Source organism: Manis javanica, chromosome X, assembly GCF_040802235.1.
Source record: "Manis javanica isolate MJ-LG chromosome X, MJ_LKY, whole genome shotgun sequence".
NCBI classification, from domain to species: domain Eukaryota; kingdom Metazoa; phylum Chordata; class Mammalia; order Pholidota; family Manidae; genus Manis; species Manis javanica.
This window is the reverse complement of record NC_133174.1, coordinates 41,818,242-41,838,294: the sequence shown is the minus strand read 5'-3', so window position 1 is coordinate 41,838,294 and position 20,053 is coordinate 41,818,242. Positions and strand designations below refer to the sequence as shown.

The following is a 20,053-nucleotide window of genomic DNA, read 5'->3' as shown; positions in this document are numbered from 1 at the left end:
TACTGCCAGGAGGGACGAACTGCGTCTGCGCAGAAAGCAGTACGGGGGGGTTGGTGGGGGAGGAACATGGCGCAAGCTCTGTCTGAGGAGGAGTTTCAGCGGATGCAGGTGCCGCTCACCTGGGAAAAGATCATCGTGCTAGGCGAAGGGGGGCGAAGTAGAGAGAGGTCGTGCTACCGGCTCTGTGAAGGGGTTGGTTGGGATGGACCTTGAGTCTAAAGGGTTGGTCTGAAGAAGGGAAACAGACTGTGAGTAGGGAGAATATTGGATTCCGAAATACTACTGGGCTCTGAGGGGTTGGATTCTGTTAGCTTTGTGGGCGGAGGAAAGAGCCCCAGCGTGGGTGATACGTACTCAGACCAGGAGGGGACGAGATCTTTTGGCCCGTGCCGGGGACACCATGGTGTGTAATGATAATGTTCGAGGACAGGAGATCATGAGAACGTGAAACCATTTTGTCTGGAGACGGAGGAAGCGGGCGTTGGACGTTTGCGTCATGGTGGGGGGAGCCCTTGTGAGGGTAATAACCATTTTTTTTGGTAGGAGGTGGAAATTTTTGTGAGAGATACTACTATGCTGGGGCACTGGGGAAGGACCCCACATGTTGTCATTGTTCCTGGGAGGCGGAGATCCTGTGTGAGCCGTGGTAGTGTGAGTGGTGGATCCTGAGAGGGAGTTAGTACCATTGGATGATTAAGGATGATCCTATTAGGCCCTGGGGGTGAAAAAGGCCCAGAATGGGCAATATCCTTAATCATTGTTGGAGAGAGGGCCAGTGGAGGTGAAAGTTGTCCACTTTGGACAGTGTGGAGGGGAGATCACTGGGATTTGGAGATGTGCCCTGTTTCTTTTGGGGAGGACTCTGAAATGGGATGAAAGGCTAGAGTGGGCTATTGTTGAGAGAGTTCCTTACTGGGTAAGACCGCTGGATTTTGGGTGTAGGGAGACTGAAAGGTGGAAACCCTGAGTAGGGTCCTGTGGGAGGGGAGGAGGAACTCTGAGTGAGGATAGGTATTGCTAAGGTCTTTGAATGAGGGAAACCAGTGTCCCTGTGTGCAGGATGTGAGGGTGGAAGGGTGAGATCATTGGATCATGAAAGGGGAAGACCCCTGTAACTTGTGCAGGGAATTTTCCTTAAGAGTAATGCAACCGGTTCACTCAAGGTCTTGTGGATAGAAACCCTGAAGGAAGTAGGGCCATCCCATTGTATCATGCATGACTGGGGAGATCTTAAGGGGTGTGGGAGACCCCTGGGTGATGAAAATTGATCACAATGGGCCATGAGTGAGGGAGAAACCATGGATTTCTGATGGATCTTATAGATAGGAACTCGCAGGTGGGTGCCAAAGGTCTTTGAATTGAATCAGCACTCACGGAGACAGATCACTGGCTCAGGGAGAAGACAAGCCCTTTGACCTTTAGCAGACACCCACCAGGGCATAGAGTCTGGTGCCATGAGAGGGAAGGAAATGTCCTGGTGGGGTAAGGGACAGTGGGTCTGGGAAGAACTGGCCTCAGTGCCCTACAGGGCTGGTAGATAGGGTATGCTTTTTGGAATGGCCCACACTTAATCTTAATTCTTGAAAGGGGTCTGGACATATTTTAAAAGCTTTGGGGGTGGGGACCCCAGGCAACCCCCTGACTAGTGAAAATTGGGCAGGTGACTACCACCTGGCCCTCATCCCTTGGGAAAGGGATGAGGGCAAGCCCCTATCTTCTACCTTCAGGGGCCTCCAAGTCTGGCCAAAAGGATAGACAGAATAGTGTTTAGTGTCTGATGAGGTTAGCTAGGAGGAGGAGGAATGTTACCCTGTGGGCATGGAGAGCCCTGGAACACACATGAATCTGACTTGGTCAGCACTCTGTAATGGCCTAAGTGCACAGTGGATTGCAAGGGGAGACATGGAGGCAGCAGGGAGATGGAGGGGTGAGGTTGGCTGTGGTTATAAGTAGAGCTGGAGAAGGTGAACAGGGGCTGAGGGGCTGGAAACTCATTTGGGAGGCAGAATGCACAGGTCTTGAGTGACCAGAGAGGCACATGGAGGGCAGCAGCATCTGTGGGGTTCATGGTAAGGGTAGGTACACATTCGTGACCAAGGTGCTTCCCTTCTTTGCTTTCCCCTAAGGCTCAGCTCCTGGAACTCCGGACAAATAACTACCAGCTTTCAGATGAACTACGGAAGAATGGTGTTGGTGAGCCAAAAGGGTCTCATTAGATGGGGGTGGCTTTGAGGGGCAGAGGCCAAGGGGAAAAAAAATCTCAAGAGGCCTGGCAGGAATTCCTTTTAGCTGCTTGTCACTAACTGAGACCGAGACTCCTTGCTTTTCCCACACCAGAACTCACCAGTCTTCGACAGAAGGTTGCCTACCTGGATAAGGAGTTCAACAAAGCTCAGAAGGTACCTGCTGCCACCCGCTCATACACCCACCAGGGCTTCCCTGTAGCCATCTGACTCATTCATCTAGCCAGTGAGCACCTACAGTGAACCAGACCTAATGTTACATGCTGTTATTAGTCATTCAAAAAGTTCTCATGGAAGTTTCTTTAGTGTGGTAATTTTACCTAATCGTGCTTAATTTATTGATCAATATGAGTTTACTCTTAATTCACTTATAATTTCAATTACTCATTCTCATTCACTAACTTCTAACAAAATAGTCAAATCTGTCAGTAAATATGCCTTGAATAGCCTCCTATCTTCCACTCACACTTCTGCCTTGTGCTTCTACTTTCCATCCCTGTCCTGGTCCTATTAGTAAAGTGAAACTAAACCTATCTCTCAGATCCTCTAAAGATGAGATAGATGAGAGAGCATATAACCTATTACAGCCCCTCAAGGCATTCAAGGCCCCTCTTTGCCTCTTTCTTCACTTCTCTGTCCCCATGCATAGCCCAATGTTATATATAGTATGTGCTCCATAAATATTTGTTAGATAAAAGAATACAGTAGGCAGAAATTCTGGCAGTCAGGAAGCTGGGCTTCTCTTTGGAAGGGTACTGATTCCCCAATCTGGCAAGGCCCTTGGCCACCCAGCAGGGGAACAGCAGCTTCCACAGTGCATGAGAGGGGACCACATAGACTTGTTTGGACATATGCAGCAATGAAGGCACAGTTTTTGAGCCGGGAGACCCATCCCATGAAGGATTAAATACTAAGACCCATGAACAACCTCAGGAGCTTAAAGGAAAGGATATAAGCAGAATGTCCCTCATTCCCTCACTCACTCTATCACTTCCGTGGGCTACAAATTTCATGCAAGCTCTGTGGTTGAAGACACCCATCCCCCAACTCCTGTCATCATTGTCCTTACTCCCTTGAACACTTGGCACAATGTCTCCATTCCCTAGCGAGTGAGTCCATCTCTGTTCACCTTATCTCTCTTCCCACCCCTTTCACCTTTAGGCACTGAGCAAGAGCAAGAAAGCTCAGGTAAGGGGACCCATGGTGGGTGAATGTGTCTGGAAGACTGTAGCTTAGTGACAATATTTCTGGATGCTGGGATCTCCTAGTACTGTCCTTCCTTTCTCTGTGTGTGCACTTGTGTCTGTGACTGCCTTACTGCCAGGCATTTGTGTCTGTCTGTTTTCCTGGGTTGTCTCTCACTCTGCCTTTCTTTGGGTGGCTTCCCTTCTCCCTTTCTCTCTATTCTCTCCGAGTCTCTGTCTCTGTTTTCCTGTTCTTCTCTCTCATTTGCTTCTCTCCCTAACTTTCTTTGTCTTTCCCCAACCTGTTCCTATGTCTGCCATCATTTTTCTTTTTTCTCCTTTACCTTTATCTCTCTCTTATTCCTTGTTTTTCTCTCCCCCACATCTTTATCTCTTCAACTTCTTTATTTCCCTTATCTCCATTCTCTTCTCTCTCTGTTCTCTTATTCCTTGTTCTTCTCTCCCCCACTTCTTTATCTCTTCAACTCATTTCTTTCCCTTATCTCCTTTCTCTTCTCTCTCTGTTCTGTTCTTTCTCTGTGATCTGTCTTCCTGCCACTTCTTTTCTCTCTCCCTCTCTCCTTTCATATCTACCCCTCTTTCCCCATCTCCTTCTACCACCTCTCTCCTATTTCCATCTACTCCTCTTTTTCTTCCCACTCTCTGCCCCCATATCCCTCTCTTGCTCCCCATCTTCCCTTCTCTCTACCTGCCATTGTCTGTCTATCTCCCTGTTTCTTCTTTATCCCTCCCTGTATTTTTATCTCCCTGTATCTCCTGATTTCACCCATCTCATTCCTTGTACCCTCTGTTCTCCTCTCATGTCATTTTCTCCCTCTCTCTGTTTCTTGGCCCTACTGCCCCACCCTTTTATGCCTCTGTTGGAGACCTGGCCCGTATTTGCCACTGCAGGAAGTCGAGGGACTGCTGAGTGAAAATGAGATGCTGCAGGCAAAGCTGCACAGCCAGGAGGAAGACTTCCGTTTGCAGAACAGCACGCTTATGGCTGAGTTCAGCAAGGTGCTGGTGCCTGGGATAGCTGAGGGGAACTCGCAGGGCTAGGGAGGGCCTGAGTTGAGGCTTAAGGGCATGCCGGGGTGGTGGGACTAATGCTGGCCCTGTGTCACTGTCCATGGTGCTGAAATAGGACCTGGGTCTCATGGGGGAGCAGTAATTTGACAGATGAGGCCACCCACTGGGCTGGGATTAGGAGGCTGCAAACCTGGAGGTCAGCTGGTTCCTGACCAAAACACTCCTTTTCTTTGAGTTTCAAGTCTCCTTCTGTATATTTTGGAGCTAATGCTATGGAGCCCCCCAGCATGTTGGTTGGGTTCTTGGTAAAGTTCTTAGTGCTCAACATGGGATGGAAAGATATTTGAACTACTTCCCTTTTCTGTTCCTTCCCTTCATCTGACATGAGCCTGGGTTCTTGTTCTAGATGATTCATCCTGGATTGGATACTTTTCTCCTCACTGATTTTAGTGTCAGGGCTGTTTCTAAACCCAGTGGACAGTTGAAGACATTGTCTTTTGTACCCTTATCTAGCTTCTGTATCCATTGTCAGTAATTTTGTAAGTTTTTAGTGTGTTTCAGGGAAAAAAGCCTCACAGCAACAAAAATGGTATTTCCAAGGCTCCATGTGAGAATGTAGTGCTTAAGACCTTAAAAAAACAGCAAGAAAAACAACCTTTAAGCAGGTAAAATACCAGGAGAGGTGATTTAGTAAGTAGTAATAAAGAGCTAGAACCTAGATTAAACTCTTGGTTCTAACCTTTTGCTAATTGTAACCTCAAGCAAGTCCTCTACCTGCCTGTTTCTTGGTTCCCAAATGTTTAAAATGGAAATGATAATGACAGTACCTGCCTTGCATGGTTTATGTGAAGACTGAATGGGTCAGTGTCTGTAAACCACTTAGAACAGAGCCGTGCACATGATCAGCTATGTAGCTGTTAGCTACTAATAGTATCCTTTTATTAATTGACTTTCCCTCTAAAATATTTGACCCTTTAAAAGGCTTATATCCATCCTGTGGCCTTGCCCTGTCTCAGCCCTACCACCTCTTCACCTGCTGTGTTCTCACAGCCTCCTTGCTGGTCTCCTTCCTTCTAGCTTCTTCTACTAGTCCAAGCCCTAGAGGTTATCCTGACCTGCAGGTCTTACTGTATCATTTCTTTTTTTATTATTATTAAGATGTTACTGATATACACTTTTATGAAGGTTTCACATGAAAACCAATGTGGTTACTACATTCACCCATGTCAACTCTCCCCCATACCCCATTGTAGTCACTGTCCATCAGTGTAGTAAGATGCCACAGAGTCACTATTTGCCTTCTCTGTGCTACACTGTCTTCCCCGTGATCCCCCCACACCATGTGTGCCAATCATAATACCCCTCAATCCCTTTCTCCTTCTCTCCCTACCTACCCTCCCCACCCTCCCCCTTTGGTAACCGCTAGTCCCTTCTTGTAGTCTGTGAGTCTGCTGCTGTTTTGTTCCTTCAGTTTTGCTTCGTTATTATACTGTATCACTTATTTAAACACCTCCTCCCAGTGGGTCCTTGCCCCTTAAAGTTCAGAGCCCCTGGTGCTCATATAACAGACCTTATCGCCTCACTTCTTGCTGCTTCCTGCCTCCAGCCTCAGTGGTATCATGGCTTTTGGGATGAGGCAGGGACAGGCATTCCTCCGTAAATCTAGCTCATGTTTTCCAGCACCACTTCCTAGGAACTGGAAGTGCTCACAGAGAGACCTGGGTTCAAGGCCTGCCTCCATCACATATTTGCCAAGATTTTTCAATTCAATTGTTCCTTTAGCAAATAGTCATTGAGTACCTGTTATGTGCTTTGTGTTCTGGAAATAGTTGTGAGCAGCACAAAATGGTCCCCACTCTTGGGTAGCTTATATTCTGTGCGTGGGATGGGGAGAAAGATGATAGCATAGTAAATAACTGATAGTTCTATAAGCTGACAGTTATATACGGTTTACTGTGTGTGCAAAGTCCTGTTTATTTGACTTTGTGCTATTCACTCATCTTTGTTATTCACTCATTATTGCTTTATGTTATTCTCTTATTTAATTCTTACAACAAGCCAGTGAGATAGTATTAGTATCCCTATTTAACAGATGTGGAAAACTGAGCCCCAGAGAGAGAAAGTAATTTGTCCTACGGTCACATGGCTTGAGTAGAAATTCACATCCAAGCAGTCTGGTTTCAGAATCTGTTCTTGTGACTGTATGTGGCAAAATGAAATATAATTGTCAGTCACAGTTGACGATCCCAAAGTTTTCAGAGCTTTACAAAATTAAGAACATATTAGGTAAATTTAATTGTGATTAGTGCTAGGTTAGAAGAAATGAACAGAGTGCTGTGCTAGACAGTTTTGGAATTTCTGTGTTTGGTAATACTTCTTGAAAGGTGATTTTTGAGCAGAGCACTGAAGGATGCAAAGAAGCCAGTCATGTGGAGAGCTACATGAAAGGACTAGTGTTCTGGATAGAAAATATCCCAGGCAATAAACTGCAAATTATCTGTGGGACTCAGTATTCTCATCTGAAAATGGGAACAGAGGATCTTATCAGGACTGCCTTGACAACTGTATCTTAGCCAGGAGTTGAGCAAGGAGCTGGCCTAGTTTTATTTGCATTGTAGGCCTCACAGTGGAGGGCTGTGGGCAGTGCTGGCCCTGGACCTGAAAGCTAGGCTCCCAGATGCAGACCTCTTGTCTATAGATGAGGGCTGACAGTGGGCCTATCTGTGATGTTGACATCTTAGACCAGCAACTCTTTTGGAGGAGACTGAAGTCTTGGACTGTGACTGTGAGGTTGGAGTGGGCAAGCAGAAAATTGTTCTCAGTATTCTCAGTCCTCTGTGACTCAGCAACTTAACAGATATGTGAATTTGAAGTTGTTTGGCATCTGTGACTCAATGTCCTTATCTGTGAAGTGGGGGTAATAAATAACAAGAGCATCTACATCACAGAGATGTTATTGGAATTAAGTGAAGTGTTAAGTGCTTGGGCCAACTATTAGGTATATTTCAGCAAATACTGTTCTAATTCTCTGCTTTTCTGCTACCTCACTCTTCCCCTCCTCAGTTGTGTAGCCAGATGGAACATCTGGAGCAAGAGAACCAGCAGCTGAAGGATGGCGCTGCTGGGGCAGGGGCTGCCCAAGCTGGGGGCCTCGTGGATGGCGAACTGTTGAGACTGCAGGCGGAGAACACAGCCTTGCAGAAGAATGTGGCAGGTGCATGGAGACTTTACTGGGGATGTGGGGACCTTGGGGCTTGAACAGAGTGTTCTCCTGCTGGGGGTAGGGGAAAGACTTTAGAATCAGGCTTGGCTCTGCCATGAACCAGTGTTCATGAACTTTGGACAAGCCCTTTCACCTCTCTGAGCCAATGGTTCCTTGTCTACAAAGTGCATGTAGTGATGTCCACAATCTGGAAGATTGTAGTCAACATAAAAGGTGGTATCTGTCTGAGATTAGTTCAGTGCCTAGTACCTAGAAAATTTTAGATTAGCAGATTGAACATCTGAAAGGAGATGCTTGCTAAATGGAGAATGTGAATGAAGGATCGTTGGGAAGAGTCTGAGTCCAGATTCCCCTTGGGGTCTGGGATGAAAGCTGAAAGAAAGTTTGGTAGAGTGCAGGAGGGTCCCAGTGTGTGGACTTTTGGAACAGCTGGGGCTTGTGGTGTGGTGGGTGGTAGTTTGGTGATCAGGAAGGAGACTAGAATGTGGCCAGGGATTATGAGATTATAGGAGGATTTAGCTGTAAGTAGCGGGTAGGGATGTTGGGCATCACCTTGGAGGGTTGTGGATGGGGCCTGGGGGATAGAAGGTGGTGCTTGAGAAACCATCATGGGCTGATTTGATTGATGGTAGACAGGATTTCTGTGGTTGGTAGGGCTTAAAAGATTTGTGAGAGATGTAGATGGGGCTGAACCTTTGTTTTTTCAGGCTTGTGGTCATTCGGGGCAAGGTGTCTGCTACCTGAGGGATCAAAGGCCAATTTTCTCTCTACCTGAGGTATGGCAGGGGTCTTCAGAGACCACCTCATCCATCATTTATCTCTGTTGTACCCTCCAGCCCTGCAGGAGCGCTATGAGAAAGAAGCTGGAAAATCCCCAACTGCCAATGAGGGCCAAGGGGATCCCCCAGGGGGCCCAGCACCCACTGTCCTGTCCCCCATGCCTTTGGCAGAAGTGGAACTGAAATGGGAAATGGAAAGGGAAGAAAAGAGGTTGCTTTGGGAACAACTACAAGGCTTGGAGGTGAATTTGGGTCTGTTGGGGCTGGGGTGCCAGGAGGCAGACAGATGACCTGGCTCTGCCTATGATCCCATGGTCCATGGTGATGTCTGTGACATCACCATCTTGTGGGCTGATGGATTAAGGAGGCAGGAAGGCAGGGGAAGGTACAGGCCTCACTGTTCCCTTACTGATAACAAACCCCTCCCTCATTCTTCCCTGCAGAGCTTGAAGCAGGCTGAAACATCCAGGCTGCAGGAAGAACTTGCTAAGGTGGGGCTGCTGAGCTTTCCTTGGACTTACGCCACCCCCACCCACCACTCCCCACCTGCCATACTTGCCCTGGCAGAGCTGAAGGAGCAGAGTACCCACTCAAAGTTCTGTTATCTGTGATATGGAGAGACTCACATTTGTGTTTCAAAGTTGTTTTCGATACGGAATGGGCTAATGTGGTCTCTCTAAGTCTTGTGCATGCAGGCCTTATCCCTTACTTCTGTGTCCTCCCAGCTCTGCTTGTTCATCTGTCCATGCATCTGTCCATCTATCTAACCAAGCAGACTGACTGCTGGCTCTTATCTTAGAAACTGGAGATGTAGTAGTGAGGCACTCAGTCATGATCCCTCTTTCCAGGCTTCCCAGCCTAGCCATTCTATGACATGGCCATTGGTCAATATATTGGGGGCATAAATGCTAAGCTTTGAAGCCTGAAGGAGCTGGGTGAAGATCATGTTGCTGCTGAAGACCAGATAGGCAACCAAATTACTTAAAACTTCTGAGACTCAGTTTTCGCATTTGTAAAACCAGCAGTTTACCTAGGACTATTTTGAGGATCCCACAAGATAACATAAGTAAATTCCAGCTTCCAAAACAGGATTTAACAAGCATTGTTTGTAAATATTTTATTTTTATCTTTATTAATATTATTCTTGTTATCACATATCTGTCTCCCCTTCCCCATTCCAGCTCTCTGAAAAACTGAAAAAGAAACAAGAAAGGTAAATTTCTCTTCTCCACAGGCAGGGGAAAGGGTTTTGGGGGACTAGGGAGGGGGCTGACTTGTGGAACTGACCCATCTATGTCTGTCTTTATCTTCCTAGTTTTTGCCGTCTGCAGACAGAAAAGGAGATGCTGTTCAACGACAGCCGGTAACTACCAGGGTTGGGTGTATTGGTGGACAACAGAGATGGTACCCAGCAGAATTAACTGAAGACCACAGGGGCAGACCTGGTTGCTGAGTCTTAGGCCATGGTGAATACCCCCCCACCCCCATCATCCCCAGGAATAAGATTGAGGAGTTACAACAGCGGAAGGAAGCTGATCTCAAAGCCCAGTTGGCTCAAACTCAGAAGCTACAGCAAGAACTTGAGGCTGCCAATCAGGTGAAGGCTGAGTTCTGGGATTGCTGGAATAGGGACCAGGGCTGGGTATGTAGACTGCACCTCAGGGGAGGCTGAGGTCTGGAATGGGTTCCCCTCACCTGGTCCCCACAGAGCTTGGCAGAGCTGAGAGATCAGTGTCAGGGGGAACGCCTGGAGCATGCAGCAGCTCTACGAGCCCTACAAGATAAGGTACACTGTACTTGGTGGGCTCGGAGAGGGTGGGGCCAGCTCCATGGATATTGTACAGGCCCACAAGGCCCCAAGAGTCCTGCTTCCCCTGGTTGTGGTTCCTGTGTGTGTGTGTGTGTCCTTTCTTGGATGTGGGTAGGTCCTGTCCCCCTGTTCTGTACCCACTCTCACTGGTTGTGGGGCTGGGGCCAGGTGTCCATCCAGAGCGCAGATGCACAGGAACACGTGGAAGGACTTTTAGCAGAGAACAGTGCCTTGAGGACTAGCCTGGCTGCCCTGGAGCAGGTACAGGACACCCGGGAGCCCTTACTGATCCTTCCCCAGTACCCCATCTCCCTCTGCTCATTCACATGGGGCAGGGTAGTCTGGACTTCATACTGTTCTCCTGCCTCAGTTTCTGTTTTGTTCTCAGCTTCTCCTTTCTGTTGGCTTTCACCCCTCTTATCATTGGCTGTCTATCCTTGCTTCTCTTGCATTCTGGTTTCTCTCCAATAAAGTGCAAGAAGTGTACTAATCTTAAGTGTACAAACAGTGAATCATTGCTGTCTGTCTTTCTGTCTATCTCAATGTAGCCATCACCCAGATCAAGACACAGAGCATCTTCAGCCCCTGGGAAGGTCCCTTTTACCCCTTCCCAATCAATACTTGCCCAGAAGTCACCCTCCTCTGGACCTCTAGCAGAATAGATTTGCTTTACTTGTTCTTTAACTTCATGTAAATGGAATCAGACCCCCATCTTTGTGTCTGGCTTCTTTCCTGCAGCATCATGTCTGTGAGGTTTATTCATATGCAGCCCTGGTCTGTTCTTGTACTTCTGTGTAGTGTTCCATTGTATGAATACACCACATTTATTGATTCCCCTGTCAATCTCTTTCTGTCACTGTCTTTCTCTTTGGAATTCTTTCTCTCTTCTCCTGGCTCTCTTTCCACCCCTCTCCCTGTCCCCCTGGAACTGAGAGGCTCACACCCTGTGACTGGCCCCTGGGCCCTTTTCACTCCACATCCCATCACCACCATTTTCTCCAGATCCAAACAGCAAAGACGCAAGAACTGAACATGCTCCGGGAACAGAATACTGGGATGACAGCTGAGTTGCAGCAGCGGCAAACAGAGTATGAGGACCTCATGGGACAGAAAGATGACCTCAACTCCCAGCTGCAGGTGATGTCTCTGGTCTGATCTGTCTACTTCTAGTACCCTAGTGCTGGCTCAGCAGAGTCCCCTATAAGGTACAATGGAAAGACTATGGAGCCAGGATACAGGTTCCAGTCTGGCTCCCTAACTTACTAGCACATTGTGTCCTAGACCAACTCGTTTTACTTCTCTGAGACAAATCTGCTTCAGTTAGTTAGGATAGCCATTCTGATTCCATAAAGGAATACAGAATAATAGCACATTAGATAAGATAGAAGTTTCGTTCTCTCTTATGTAAGAGCCCAGATAGGTTGTCCAAGGATGGGACAGTGGTTTTCCAATTACCACTGATCCCAGTTTCTTCTCTGTTGCTGTTCTGCCACCTTGAACACAGAACTTCCGTCTTGGCATCCGAGATGCTTACTCAAGCTCTCCTACCATCGTGTTTGTCTTCCATCTGGAACGAAGAAAGGGGGAAGGGCCCGGCATACCCCTTTCTTTAACGGACATAACTTAAGTTACCTCACCACTTCTACTTATAGAAATGAGTCTCATGACCACACCTAACTTCTCGAGAGGTGGGGGGGACTGTTAGCTAGATAATCACATGCCAAACTACAAAGTCTGTTGCTAGACAAGAAGGGGAGACTGTAAACTGGGGAGCAGCTAGCAGTCTGTGCCATGTTTCTCATTGAGCAATAGAAAACAGCACCTGCTTTACTAGGCCTAAGGGAGATGGTTTATCAGAAGTGTACTGAGTGACCAGCACCTCCTGGGAGCTCTTTATCAAACTCACCCCCTTTGCCCCTCATTAGGAGTCATTACGAGCCAATAGTCGGCTGCTGGAACAACTTCAAGAAGTCGGGCAGGAGAAGGAGCAGTTGACTCAGGAGCTACAGGAGGCTCGGAAGGTGGGCAGTGCTGGGTTGGTGGGGAGGCTGCAGGGGGAGGGATTGGTTCAGTCCCTGGAGATGGGGCAGGTGCTATGGGCAAACCTGTAGGAGTGGGTAGAAAGTGACCAATTCCATGACGATGGGTGAGTGACTTCACTAGTTCTGTGGGGATGGAGAGGAGGTGGAGTTTGGTTCATTCCCGGGGCCTGGGAGAGGGTGGTGGGCCTTGGCATTGGGGGAGGAAGTTGGCAGCCATCCTCCTGGCCCACAGAGTGCTGAGAAGCGGAAAGCCATGCTGGATGAGCTAGCAATGGAGACACTGCAGGAGAAGTCCCAGCACAAGGAAGAGCTGGGAGCGGTCCGACTACGGCATGAGAAGGAGGTACTGGGAGTGCGCGCCCGCTATGAGCGTGAGCTCCGAGAGCTGCATGAACACAAGAAACGTCAGGAGGAGGAGCTCCGTGGGCAGATCCGCGAAGAGAAGGTCGGTGGAGAGATGATGCTGCCCTTCCGCCTCTAAAACCAGGGTAGCACAGCATTGCTTGTGGGCTCGGGGATGGTGTGGTTGAGGCCCGCTGCTCCACCTGCCTGGCGCATGATGGTCTGCCCTCTCCCAGGCCCGAGCTCGGGAGCTGGAGAATCTCCAGCAGACAGTGGAGGAACTTCAAGCTCAAGTACACTCTATGGATGGAGCCAAAGGCTGGTATGAACGGCGCTTGAAGGAAGCAGAAGTGAGTTGGTGCCTGATCAGGTGCAGAGACTGGTTGGGGGGCACCCATGCCAAAGCAAGAACTGGGAGTGGTCGGGCCCTGGAACTTCTCTGAGCTTCTGTGGACTTGGGTATCCCACAGCCCCCCCTGGCTCAATAGCACCTTCCGGAGGGAATCAAGGGATGACCATCAGTAGGCAGAAAGTCAGGTGTGCAAATTTGAAAAGGCATCTCTTCTGAAGCTACTTGTCAGAAAATTACTGTAAATATCAATTTTGTTCGAACAAGAGTTTGTATTGTCATTTTCTGGAAAACTAATAATTATATCTAAGAGAGAGTGTCCTGTAGCAGTGGAGAGTCATTTGCCTGGGTTTGAATTCTGGCGGGGCTACTTTCTAACTGTGTGACTTTGGTTCAAGTTACCTGACTTCTGTGGCCCGTTATCATCATTAGTAAGAAAGGGACTGTCATCCCTGCTTGTCTAGGTGTGATGGGAGGGTTATATAAAATGAGTTAATAATAGGTAAAATCCTTACAACATTCCTGGCACAGATTAAGTGCTGTGTTATATTTTGTTAAATAAAATAAAATTAACTGCAAATGGTGGTCTACAGGGTGAACAGCGAAGCCCTACATATGACCCTGTGTACTGCCTAAGGGTATGCAATGTTTCCTGCAGGAGTGTCTTTTCTGCACATTGCGGGCCCTGCTGCTATTTCTTACACCCCTCACTAGGCATGAGGTCCTCTGTGGAGGCCCTGACCTGACCTGAGACTTGTCTTGTAGGAATCTCTACAGCAGCAGCAGCAAGAACAAGAGGGAGCCCTCAAACAGTGTCGGGAGCAGCATGCCAGTGAGCTGAAGGTGGCTATTGCATGATGGCATTCCTCTCTGCAGGGAGGGACAGGCCCTGGTGGGAGAATTAAGATGTCCCAACTGTGGCCTGAGCTGCCCTCTGCTTTGTAGAGCAAGGAGGAGGAGTTACTGGGTCTGCAGGGTCAGCTCCAGCAGGCCCAGGAGGAGCGGGACAGCCACCTGGAAACCATCAGCAACCTGAAGCAGGTCACTTGTCCTTCCACAGTCCCCTGTACACCGTGGGCCTCATCGTGTAGTGATGGGGCAGGGAGGGAGTGCATCACACTCCCATCCCCTCCCTTCTCCGCCAGCCCTGCTTTCTCCATCTCCCAGGAGGTGAAGGATACCATGGATGGACAGCGAATCTTGGAGAAGAAGGGCAGTGCTGTGGTATGATAGGGAGATGTCCAGACATGGCCCGTCCTGCCCTGTGGCCCCCTGCCTATGGGCCCAGTGGGCCTCAGCGCCTGTCTTTCCCCATTTCCCACAGCTCAAGGACCTCAAGAGGCAGCTGCACCTGGAGCGGAAACGGGCGGATAAGCTGCAGGAGCGGCTGCAGGACATCCTCACTAATAGCAAGAGCCGCTCTGGTGAGGGACCAGCCAGGCTGGAAGGCAGTGCACAGGCCTGAAAGCCTGAGCAGCTTCCTGTTCCTCCTCCGCTGGCCTTGCCTGCACCTTCTGTTCCGCTTAAACTTGTCCTGTCTTTTACCTTTTCTCTACATCTCTCTCTTGGGTTTTGATCTTTCTCCACATTCTCTCTTTCTGTGTCTCTGTCTCTCTCCTTTTTGCTGTGTCTCTTCTCTGTTTTTGTCTCTCTGCTTTCTCCTGTTATCTGGATTCTTCTCTCTGCTTTCTCTAGTTATCTCTTTTTCTCTTCTTGCCTTTTCCTTCTCTGTCCCTTTACCTCTTTCTGTCTCTTCATCTCTCTCTTCTCTCTCTGTCTTTGGTCTGTCTATGTCTGTTTCCCCACTACCCCCTCATATATACTCCCACACCTCACCCAGTGTCTCTAAATCTCGTATCCATTCTCATTCTGTAAATAGGAGCTGAGCCCCCACACTCACGTCCAGGGTTCCTGATAGGACACTGACCGAATCTCTGTCCTCCAGGAACTCCCAGTTGAGCTAGGGAGCCAGACTTACAATTGGACAGCAGCACTGTGTTATTATTATACAGCTAAAATCCATGTTATTTCTGCCACTTAAGGAAGAAGATAAAACAAAACAAATTTTGCTTCAGATCCTTTTTTATAAATAAATGGCCTATAAATATGTTTAACTAAGATGCAGTGATAGCTGTGGTACATCTTCCATATCACAGGCACAGAGAGAACTTGCTCGCTTGCCCCCCCCACCAGCCATCCAGCTCTCACTGGAGGTCCTTGGAATGTGGTATCAGCCTCCCCTGCCCCTGACACCCAGAAATGGCTGCAAGAGCAGAGGCCCATGCTCAGTGGCCATGTTGTAAGTGACATGGCAAAAATGGATGTATCTCTCATCAAATCAGTGTCTGTCCAAGGCACTCAGTCTCCTGAAGTTACCTCACTTTGTAAAAGAGGAGTTCTGTTTCTGTTTTTTTGTAGATTAACGTATAATTCAACAAACATTCAAATTGTGTGCCATACATTCTCCTTGTCTGTTAGCTGAAGTTCAGATTTAGGTGTTGGCTATGAGCCTGTCTCCGTCTTTGTTCTCTTTGTCTCTGCTCTGACTTGTCCTTATCCAAGGTTTCCATTGGCCTCTATCATATGCTCCGGCTTGCTGTCTCTCTGGGGTTTGCCCTTTGCATGTGCTTTGCCCCTGGGCCCTCTCCATCCATCAGTTCTTCCTTTCCCCATACCCTGGGTCAGAGTGTGTATACCACTTTATGCCCATTCATGTCCAAGATGCCAACTCCCTCCCACTGTCTTCACCTTTGTCCCTCCTGTGGGGTGTGTGTTTGCCTAGAGAGGCACCCCCTTGTTCTGTTTCTGACTTTCCCTACCAACTATCTGCTTCTACCTTCCCCCATGCTTGAGTGTCTCTTTGCATCTTTCCATCTCTGTCAAATCTATTTCTGCCTCTTCCTGCCATTCACTGCCCTGGGACCCTTGGGGAATGGGGTTCAGGTTTCTTTTCCCTCTCTGCCCAGGCCTTGAGGAGCTGGTTCTCTCAGAGATGAACTCACCAAGCCGGACCCAGACTGGGGACAGCAGTAGCATCTCCTCCTTCAGCTATCGGGAGATCTTGCGGGAAAAGGAGAGTTCAACTGTTCCAGCCAGGGTATGGGGCAAGGAAGAGCTGATAGCCCCAGGTTCTCCTACCCAAATTCTGGGATGGAGCTCTCTCTTTTCCCTCCCCTGCAACCATTTCCTACTTGGGGCCCAGCACACACATTTTCTTGTCGACTTTTCTCCAAGCTCACCAACTTGGATTCAGATTGTTAAATGAAGGATGGACAAATTATTAACACTGACCTTCCATTTCATCACTTGTGGATTAATTCCACCTTTCCTAGTGCCATAAAATGTGTGTCTCTCCTTTCCACCCATTTCCTGACATACTGCTCTCATAACTGCTCACCAGGTACACCATCCATGTAGGAGGTCCTTTTTTCTAATTTGTAATTATCACTGATTGTTACTGACATCTATCACAACAGCTTCCTTGCCAGCCACTTTTATTTGGAAATAACTTGTTACTCTTTCGCAGGTAGTATGTGTACATTGTAAAACATTTTAAAAAACAAAGAAGCAAAGATACTTTTAAATCTAAAATCATATTTTCACCATTCAGAGATGGCCATATAAATCCTTCCAGACCTCTCTGTCTTTTTTTCAAACCCAAATGAGATTATAAATAACTTGGTTTTGTTCAGCTGATCTCTACCTCCCAATTTGGTAAATTTTCATTTCATCTGATATTTTGACCTTAATCAGATTTCTCTCATTGGTCCCCAAATGCCTTTTATTGATGGGTTTATGAAAAGCAGCACACAGTTTCAGAGCACATGTTGTGTCTGGTTGCTTTATGTCACTTAAGTCTCTTGAATCTTGTGTGGTCCCTTTTCTTCCTGACACTAGTCTGTAGAAAAAACCAGCCCAGTTGATCTGTAGGAAGTGTTCCACCTTTGATTTTTCTGCTGGCTTCTAGTGGTGTCATTTAGCATGTTCCTTTCTCCCTTGGTTTTCATGTCAGCTGGAAGTTAGAGCTCATGTGCTACAGATTCTTCATCCCCTCAATAAGTCTGTGACATGGTGGTTCCTGCCTCCCCTTTAGGCAAAGGGGGATCCAGAGTCTCTTGGAGCTGCTGAAACTAGCCTGCAGCCACGGTTGTAGAGCCCACCTCCCCCTGCCCCACCCCTGGTGTGGTTCTCAGGCCCTGATCCTGTCTTCGGCTGTGGCACTGATCCTGGGCTGGCCTCTCCCCTCCTCTTTCCTGCAGTCCTTGTCCAGCAGCCCTCAGGCCCAGCCCCCAAGGCCCGCAGAGCTGTCAGATGAGGAAGTGGCTGAGCTCTTTCAACGCCTGGCTGAGATGCAGCAGGAGAAGTGGATGCTGGAGGAGAAGGTGCTGTCTGCCTGCTGGCATGCCCTTGACGAGGAGGCTGGGGTCAGGGTGGTGGAAAGTCTGGCCAGGCCCCACCTCATGTGCAGTTGTGTGGTCTGAGGTGGTCTGAGGTGGGTGGGCCATCCTGCAGGTGAAGCACCTGGAGGTGAGCAGTGCCTCCATGGCAGAAGACCTCTGCCGGAAGAGCGCCATCATTGAGACCTATGTCATGGACAGCCGGATAGGTCAGTGCCCCTCCCTAGTCCTCCTTGCCCAGCCTCTTACCCACCCCTTACTGCCCACCCCCCAATCCAGTACTGTGGCTTCTCTCCTCTGGGGACTCAGCAAAGTTACTGACAAGACAACAGCTGGTGGAGGGGAGAACTGAGGCCTGTCCCCACCTATGTCTTTCCCTCTGCTGTGCTTCTCATCTCGGCCCCTCCCTCCTCTCCTGGTCTCTGTCATATCTCCACTTTCTTTTCTCTAGTGTGTCTCTCTGTCCTTTTCTTTTTCTTTTCTTCTCCCTGCATCTCTTTCTCTCCCTGTCTCTTCTTTGTGCCCCATGCCCCTTCATCCTGTCTCACTGTTCCTACTGCTTATCTCTATGGTTCCATCTCTGGAAGTTGTCATTCTCTATACGTATATCCCTTTTGGGTCCTTATCTCTTCTTCCTTCTCTCCTCTTTCCCTCTTCCCTGTCTTTTTTTTCTTTTTTGCTCCTTTTCAGACCTCCCAGTTTTTTCCTTATTAATCAGAGTAATACTGACTGATGTGCTGAGGATGGACTGTGTGCTCTGTGCCTCACATTCAGGCATGTACTTTTTTCCAGCTTCATGAGTTAGTATGCCTGTATCTCAGGAAGCCTCTGTCCCCCACACTACATGGCTTCTTCCCCCACCTTTCTCCCTTGCTCTCTGTTTCTGTCTTTTCTGCCCTGTCTTGGTCCTTCTCTCCTTTGGCTCTGCCGAGGGAATGGTTCTCAGCCTGGGCCCTTGCAGATGTGTCTGTGGCAGCAGGCCACACAGACCGCAGCGGGCTGGGCAGTGTCCTGAGAGACCTAGTGAAGCCAGGTGATGAGAACCTTCGGGAGATGAACAAGAAGCTGCAGAACATGCTAGAGGAGCAGCTCACCAAGAATATGCACTTGCACAAGGCAAGTGTGGCCTACCAGCCTACCCATCACACAGCCCCTGGGTCACCTGCCAGTCCCCCCATCCACCCACCCTGTTCATGGACTGCTCCTCAGTCCTCATCTTCCCATCTTCCAGTCATCTTCCAGTCATCTTCCTTCCTGTTACTTTAGTCTTTCACTCTTCCCTTTATCCTTGCATCCACCCCCTCACCTACTCACACACATTCATCCAACTCTCCCATTGATGTGCTCTACTACTTGCCTAGATACTCTCTACCCATCTCATCATCTGTCCCATGCCTTTACACCCATTTCCTGACATACTGCTCCCATATCTGCTCACCAGTTGCTGCTTGTTTTACCTTTTACCCACTGACCCAGTGACCTGCCTGCCTACTGGTTGTCTTCCATCTGTCCTCCAAAACAGTTCATTTGTCCACCTATATGCCTTCCATGGATCCTCCATGTGTCCCTGCACACATCCACATGCCATTCTGACACCAAATATTTCCCCCATCTCTGGGGGAGTCAGAAAGGATGCAGATCCATCCTTAGCCTCTGAGAAGCAAGCTCACCATTTAGTAGAAAAGAAGGTTGGGGGGTTCGTTGTTATCTTCCCATACCTCCCATATCTACATCCCTAGCTCCAGAGGCTCCCTACCCCTCGTACACATATTTTCCAAGTCCAGCCCACAACTGAGGGCTCTGAGCTTCTCCAAATACTTTCCTGTCCCAGGCTAGACATAACTGGGCATTGATTCATGGGGTGAGAAGGATGATACCCTAGACTTGGTGAAGGAGCTTACCCTGCTGTCTTCTCTGGCCCCTGATGGCTTGTTTGTTTCTTAGGACATCGAAGTTCTGTCCCAGGAAATTGTGCGGCTCAGCAAGGAGTGTGTCGGGTCCCCTGGCCCAGACCTACAACCTGGAGGAGCCAGCTAAAGACCTGCAGGCTGCACCCACTCCCTCCCCTCCCCACCCCTGCCAGGACACCATTCCCTTGAGCTTTGGTGGGAAAATGGGGTGGGGGGGTGCGTGGGGGGCTAATGCCAAAATCCAATAGGGTGGGAAACTGGACATTAAAGGGGTTGGAGGCCTGATGGCTGGTGTTAATGACCCTGTCTTAGGGTTGAGACCCAGGGGGAGTGGGGATCCTGTGGGGAGGGGCAGGGATTTCTCTTCCTTCTTGACCCTGGTTCCCAGGGATCTTTGCCTTCATCTCTGCATGAGCTCACTCTCCCAGAGACCAACTCTTTTTTATTTTATTTTATTTTTTAATTTATGTCTGGAAGCCTGGCTACTCTGCATTTGGGATTGGGGATGTTGGGTGGGGCGTGGTCCATGTTTAGCATTCTAGCAACATGTATGTATGTGTGTGTGTGTGTGTGTGTGTGTGTGCACACGTGCGCATGTGTATAAAGGCTGTGCAGCCAAAATACCATCTGGCCAGATGGGCCCACCCCACTGACTGTCTGCTCTCATTCTTTCCAACCATGAGGGAAAGGATGGGGAGGGTGGGGAGGTCACATCATTGGAATGGGGAAGGATGTCTCTTAT

At 48.7% G+C, this 20,053-nt stretch overlaps 1 protein-coding gene across 3 annotated transcripts; it reads left to right on the top strand.

The window, feature by feature from the left end:
• The first annotated feature begins 15 nt into the window (after positions 1 to 15).
• On the top strand, positions 16 to 19,596 carry GRIPAP1 (GRIP1 associated protein 1). Of its 3 annotated transcripts, none has more exons than XM_017671460.3 (26): positions 16 to 108; positions 2,127 to 2,193; positions 2,338 to 2,399; positions 3,405 to 3,431; positions 4,340 to 4,447; positions 7,523 to 7,673; positions 8,519 to 8,703; positions 8,905 to 8,952; positions 9,643 to 9,674; positions 9,777 to 9,824; positions 9,959 to 10,058; positions 10,170 to 10,247; positions 10,440 to 10,532; positions 11,274 to 11,408; positions 12,197 to 12,292; positions 12,546 to 12,758; positions 12,892 to 13,005; positions 13,770 to 13,847; positions 13,950 to 14,045; positions 14,172 to 14,228; positions 14,329 to 14,428; positions 15,971 to 16,101; positions 17,264 to 17,386; positions 17,517 to 17,610; positions 18,363 to 18,517; positions 19,346 to 19,596. In XM_017671460.3, exons 1-26 carry the CDS (start codon positions 67 to 69, stop codon positions 19,436 to 19,438), a joined length of 2,526 nt encoding a protein of 841 aa, XP_017526949.1. In that variant the 5' UTR covers positions 16 to 66; the 3' UTR covers positions 19,439 to 19,596. The 3 variants fall into 3 exon arrangements, with proteins under 3 accessions (XP_017526949.1, XP_036852206.1, XP_036852204.1); XM_036996311.2 differs by lacking the exon at positions 16 to 108 and adding an exon at positions 123 to 248; XM_036996309.2 differs by lacking the exon at positions 16 to 108 and adding an exon at positions 400 to 520.
• The last annotated feature ends 457 nt before the right edge of the window (positions 19,597 to 20,053 follow it).

Coding starts and splice junctions, on each gene's coding strand:
- GRIPAP1 (XM_017671460.3), top strand. CDS start 67: ATGGCGCAAGCTCTGTCTGAGGAGGAGTTTCAGCGGATGCAG. Junction 10,248..10,439: donor TACGAGCCCTACAAGATAAG/GTACACTGTACT, acceptor GGCTGGGGCCAG/GTGTCCATCCAGAGCGCAGA. Junction 13,848..13,949: donor AGCATGCCAGTGAGCTGAAG/GTGGCTATTGCA, acceptor TCTGCTTTGTAG/AGCAAGGAGGAGGAGTTACT.